Below are 5,989 nucleotides of genomic sequence, written 5' to 3' on the forward strand. Positions count from 1 at the left end.
TTTATAAGCACAGAACATGTGCATTTTTGGTTTGGAAGAAAACTTATGTTCTCGTCAGTCGTTTCTCTCTGCTGGAATAAAACTATTTTAAATTATTTAGAGCTAACCTCATGCTGTTTAAACTGAACACACGCACAAAAATCACATATTCACTGAGCTGGTTACAACTTGTCCTGTTTGGCAAACTATTAATTTTGTGGTACATTCAGTGCCTCGTTACATCATAAAAAGGCTAACTGTAAATACTGGGCCAATATAGCGTATTGAGCCACTCGAGTCCAAATATTTGCTTCATATCTGACCAGTTTTATCACTTTAATTGTGCTGTTAATCTGCTTTGTGTACTTTTCCTGTAAAGAACTCATGTTTCTCTGCTGGGTCTTCTCTCCAGATCATAAAACAGTCCATGCCAGAGAGTCGTGTTAATTTCGTAAACCACCAATGAAGAGCACACATTACCCACACTGCAGTGTCATTAGTACTCATAACACCACCCTGCACTGACATGTTTAGACTTATTGCAAAACTTAAATTCGCTCATCAGGACCGTGAAAACATCAGGCGTATAAAATTAACTTCTCATATTCAATACACATTTTTTTTTACTACCACTTTAGACTAACTGCTGACTGACATGCTGCCACTTGACCCGTTTGTCTCACTAGAAATTATCACTGAGAAATTACAAGAGTGGTTTTTTTGTCTCCATTTTATTTTACAAAGTCTCCACAGCTTCAGCATCACACTCAGATGTTCCTGTGAAACAGAAGAGGGGGAGAGGAGATGTTACTTGATAGAAAGTTAACATTTAAAAGTTTTAAATTAATAAGAAAACAGTTGCAATTTTTCCCCTCTCTGCAGCAGAATTGATTATCTAATTACTTATTTTATGTATTTTCTTAAATCAACAGCACAACATACTGGACAGATGCTCTTTACATTGACAGGTGAATCTTAAAATATGACAAAACCATCAACAGGGCTTTTTCACACAAGACATTTTCACGTTGAAGTAAGAAAAACAAAGGTGTAAATAATGAAATTAATAAAATGATGGCTGAATTCTATTTTAGCTGCTTTAGTTTCAGGCTCCTGGTATTGTGCTTGCTGGCTGACAGTCATTGGATACCGGGAAATTAGCTGCAGACTCTAGCAGTTGTTAATATTAGTAGTAAAACCTGCGCTTTCCTGCCATCAGTCAAAATAAATGCTGTAAAAAAGGACCCATATATTTCCATATTAATTCCAAAAGTGCGTTAACTTTGTGCGTGTTTCTACAAACAAACAGTTAATAAAGTGCTCAACTGGTTCTCTGTGAAAATGGGTTCTTACTTTGCAACAACGGTGTCATTCTTTGCCAGCCTCAGGATAGAGTCGTCAGACTCACCCTGAAGAAAGAAAGAAAAATCTGTTCAAACGCTTTCAGCGATTAGACGACAGGAGCAGGTTTTCAGTAAAGACTATCAAGGCGTTATGACCACCACTACACTCAGGTCATGGTCGTTTCCACTGCAGAAAAGGAAAGGGCTCTTCTTTTCTGTCCAAACACATCCAAAACCTTCCTTTGTGGAAAAACTGCACATTTACATAAATTTTGCACTAAAAATACTAATTCATGTTGAATAAACTGGCCTTGATTCAATCTACCAGTTCAGTTTAGTAAATTTATAGTATATTGATGAATTGTAAGTATGGTCTCACTCTGTAATCACTACACTTCAGTCTCCAGAAAAAAATAATTCTCTGCTACAAGACTCTGACAACTGACAAGAAAACTATCGGCTCTTGTTTGACAAGCAAAATGTTGAGGTTTCTGTGTTTGGGACAGCAGGTTAATAGAGCCCCAGGTAATAGCAGGTAAAGTAAAACGCAACAGTCAGCTGACACTTACCATTCTGCGGATGGCTCCACAGATAGCGTAGGTCTTGAACTGACCATTGAAGCGACCGGTCACCTTGTCAACCTGCAGAGGACAGAGTACACTGGATAAGAACAAAGACATAGAAACTATAAAATGTTGCCATGGGAAAGGTTCTGCAAATTGATTTTTATAAAAACACCCAATTCCTTAAAATAAAGATCTTTATCCACTGAAAGATTTGGTTTCAAAACAATTCAGCATCATGAAGAATTAAAACCTGCCACCATCTGAAAAAGTACCAAAAGTATGTTTTGAATAATATTTCACATTTGTGATCATTTAAGATTTTAGATTTGGGGATGCATTTGTGTCCTGCTGTGGCAAGTATATACTGATTTCAATTCATCTCCCAGTGAAAACCAATAAACACACTCCTGAAATTTTCCAGGAGTTGTATAATCCATCACAGTGAGCATACATTCTTGGTCAGTTATATTTATGTCTGCCGTTACATTTTCCTATCACATGGAAATTAATGTAAAGTAATGGCTGCATGTAAAAGTTAGGACAAATACACCCCCCAGAAAGCAGAACGTCAAGTGCCCTTTAGCAACACTGACCGGCATGACCCAGAGACAATAAATCAATTTGTTTCAGATAACCCATTGACTGCTTTTAAAGTGACAACCTGACCGACAAGACTACTTTAATTATTATAGGCTATTAGTTACTTACAAGACTTCTGTTTCCATGCTAGAGAGCCTATTTTACGACTGAAAATGTCCAGCTTCACATTATGTTACGGCATCAATTCTTCACTTTTATGGTGCTTTTGTGGTCTGCTCTTGGCCAACTACATGCAAACTTTACAACCGACACAGGCTGCATTTTACTATAATACTAACTATAATTATTCACGTGGTAGAACATGTGTCACCAAGATAGTGGACTGCCTGAAAAGTTGCAAACTACCACAAACAAAACAACAAATAAGGTACGACATATCCTCCAATAGTGTGACTACTAGGGCTGTCCCTGACTAAGCATTTACATAGTCGAATCAGAATCGTGAAGTCCTGCCTAATTTTGAGAAGCTGCAGAGCTGCAGTCTCTATTCATTCAACTTACACTGCAAATTTCTAGCTAAACTGAGGCTTTTTGTTGAACATTTTTTTCTCTCTCTCTCGTGTCATTCACCGGTCTTGTGCAGAGGTTAGCGTGCATGTCGTGCCACCGACACCTGCATGTATGTCGCGGTTCCTTGCGTGTCCATTTCAAGTAGTATTTAAAAACAATAATATATTCTTTATGTGGTTTATCTACGGTGATAAATTATCCAAAAGTCCCGCGTGGTGCTGACAACTCAGCACAGCACCAGTAAAGCTGGGGCTCAGTCTCTTCAGCAAGTGTTCCTCCACTACCACTACACACATGCACACTATGACTAAACATGTGCATTGACGATCCAGGGTTAGGGTTACAATTTTGGATTTATTTACGCACTTTAAAAACACATGTTTATTTACAGCATTAAACGTTGAAATGTATTTTGTAATAGGCTGTATGTTAACTTATTGGGAGAAAACTGGTAGTTCTATGTAAAGTCAGATGTTGAACACCCCCATATCACCAAAACGGCGTAAGCCTTGTTTCGCTGCAAAGCTGAGATTGACAGTCGAATCAGGCTCCGCCCGCCCATCGAAGCATCGAATCTTCAACTATTGGGGGTCAACCCTAGTGACTACACTGAAATACTGGATGTCCAAACGTGTCCTTATTAAGGTTGAAGCAAACAAAACGCCATCTGTGTAAAAAGTGATTTTAAGTGACAATCTTTGGTGGTCTAGTCAAGATTTATTTTATTTATAAACACGTGATTGCTTCTGGTTTTTCAGAACAGATAATGCAGGGTTTGACCTCAAAACAAAAACCATTTCAATCAAAGTTCTGGGGCAGGTTTGGATCATACTCTTTCAGAATTACAGCTCAGTTAAGATTTTAATTAGTCAAGTGTGGGTTACGTTTAGCATGTTTTGAGGCTTTTAAACTAGCATGACAGAACAAGACAAATATGAAGAGTCTTTCGTGTGATTTCTAAATTGGAAAGCCTTGTATTCAGGCCGAGTTAAATCAAATGTATCATGAATTTATGCTGTTCTCCTTTACCTGCTTGGATTAAAACTCAAACACGGTGTTTGGTTTATTCAGCTGAAAAGCACTCAAGGTGTAGTTGATCTTGGCCCTGTCTTCAAGTTTCAGCCTTTTTTTAAATTTTATTATCATTATTAGCATAATCGATATTGATCATGAGCAACTAAGGTTACATATGACTGGATCAACAAAACTTAAATTCCTCACTTTACCTCAGCAATGTTGATCTGAATGGAAGCATGATCCTTGGCTCCAATGATTCTGTTGCTAGCAGAGCTGCAAAACACACATTCAGTATTTTTAACTTAGATGTTAAACTGATGATTAACTTAAGTTACAAGCTATAATTCCCCAGTAATCCTCAGTCCAGCTGTATCATCCAGTTACCCGGGTACATGCCACTCACCATTTACGAGGGACGTAGAGGTCCACAAATTCACCAGCGTCGTTCTGCATGTTTATAAGGTTGTACAAGCGGTCGCCTACTAATCTGAAAACAACAAAATTAACGTTAGACCACAACAGTAATCAGAAATACGTTTTTGTTACAGCTAACTAGCGTTAGCCACCGCAGCTCCGCTAACGTGAACACTCTAGCATACTTTATGTAAAACAACTTCTAAGGGTTCAACAGCCGCGTTATTCACAAAGCAAAGGTAAATATCACCGCAAAGAATAAAAATAAGCATTACATTTCCACAATAACGGAAAACTACATCGAAACCAGCGGTTAACGCTCCAGGTCGCGTTAGCCTGCTAGCACAGCAGGTTGTTAGCATGAGGAGCGCACATCTCGGCCGCATGTCGCTGCTCTCACACTCGAATAACGTCTGATATTTACACACAAATTCTGCGATAAACACCACAAAAACAGTATCTACAGCTACACGGTCATGTTAACTTTCACACCCTTCGCATAAATCACGGCTATGTAGCGATAAACTATTATTTTAAAGCATTTTTATGACGAGAGCTCGACAGAAACCTACCGTCTACGACAAATGGCCGACAGGAAAGGAAGCGCCTCTGATCCGGAAGTGAAAATATCTCTAAATGTTTTTGTCGCCACCTGCTGGATCGTGTTATTACAACCAGAATGAGCTACACCAAATGTTTAGAGCTATGGTTTAGACACACTGTCCACATACTTTTGTTTACTTTGACCCAGGGATAGTGTTGTAGTACTCGAGACCGGTCTTAAGACCACTTTTTGATGGTCTTGGTCTCGTCTTGGAATTGACCGTCATTGAGTGTTCGGGATTTTATTTCAAGACCAGTCAAGACCGTTAACTTTGGGAATATCAATAAACTGCTTTTGCGTTGTCTGATTTATTTGTTAACATCCTAACTTTGATTGGATGTAAAATGTACTGCTTCAAATGCAACCAATAACCCTAATTAAAAATGCGTTGTTCCCGTTAACGACTGTCTCCCCTCCCTGTGATGGTAAATAAGATGTAATGTGGGGAACTGGTCTTGGTCTCGACTTGGTCTCAGGCCCTAAAAGTCTTGGTCTCGATAAACTCCGGTCTTGGTCTTGACTCGGTCTCGGTTTGGGTGATCTTGACTAAAAAACTACTCAGGGGCTGTTTTTTAATGGCCATAAACGGTGTATTTTTAGTACAAATGATCCGCTGTTTCTGATGTAAAAAGTCCAAACATTCTGATTATGCTTGAATTATTCAATAAAGTTTATTAAGTTTACAGTAAACTCAAGCATGGCAACAAGTTATGATGCACATAATGCAAAATAAATAGTTTGACATTTGTTTTGAACACAAATATTCTTAAAGGATTACATGATACATGTAACCAATGTGTGACATATACATATGGCGCATATTACATCTTACAAGAAACGCATATAGGGTTTATTTCTCCACAAAATCGGATTCCCCTTTAAAACATGTCATTCCGAAATCTGTGACACTCCCAAAAAAAATTCAGCAACTTATGACATTTAATCACACCAAACAT

At 38.3% G+C, this 5,989-nt stretch overlaps 1 protein-coding gene across 3 annotated transcripts; it reads right to left on the reverse strand.

Annotated features, from left to right (window-relative positions):
• Positions 1–691: 691 nt before the first annotated feature.
• On the reverse strand, positions 692–5,059 carry rps21 (ribosomal protein S21). Of its 3 annotated transcripts, none has more exons than XM_046057621.1 (6): positions 5,002–5,053; positions 4,419–4,502; positions 4,225–4,288; positions 1,892–1,963; positions 1,333–1,388; positions 692–756 (listed from the first exon to the last, which is right to left on the reverse strand). In XM_046057621.1, exons 2-6 carry the CDS (start codon positions 4,466–4,468, stop codon positions 747–749), a joined length of 252 nt encoding a protein of 83 aa, XP_045913577.1. In that variant the 5' UTR covers positions 4,469–4,502; positions 5,002–5,053; the 3' UTR covers positions 692–746. The 3 variants fall into 3 exon arrangements, with proteins under 3 accessions (XP_045913577.1, XP_045913579.1, XP_045913580.1); XM_046057623.1 differs by lacking the exon at positions 5,002–5,053 and adding an exon at positions 4,705–4,860; XM_046057624.1 differs by lacking the exon at positions 692–756 and having other exon boundaries at positions 1,329–1,388; positions 5,002–5,059.
• Positions 5,060–5,989: the final 930 nt, after the last annotated feature.

This window comes from Micropterus dolomieu, linkage group LG08, assembly GCF_021292245.1.
Source record: "Micropterus dolomieu isolate WLL.071019.BEF.003 ecotype Adirondacks linkage group LG08, ASM2129224v1, whole genome shotgun sequence".
In the NCBI taxonomy this organism is placed as follows: domain Eukaryota; kingdom Metazoa; phylum Chordata; class Actinopteri; order Centrarchiformes; family Centrarchidae; genus Micropterus; species Micropterus dolomieu.

Bases quoted from the DNA above. Each gene is read 5' to 3' on its own strand.
- rps21 (XM_046057621.1), bottom strand. From the start codon at position 4,468: ATGCAGAACGACGCTGGTGAATTTGTGGACCTCTACGTCCCTCGTAAA. The intron at 4,289-4,418 runs GTGAGTGGCATG...TGTGTTTTGCAG, and splicing joins CTCTACGTCCCTCGTAAATG to CTCTGCTAGCAACAGAATCA. The intron at 1,389-1,891 runs GTAAGTGTCAGC...TTCTTTCTTCAG, and splicing joins GTGGAGCCATCCGCAGAATG to GGTGAGTCTGACGACTCTAT.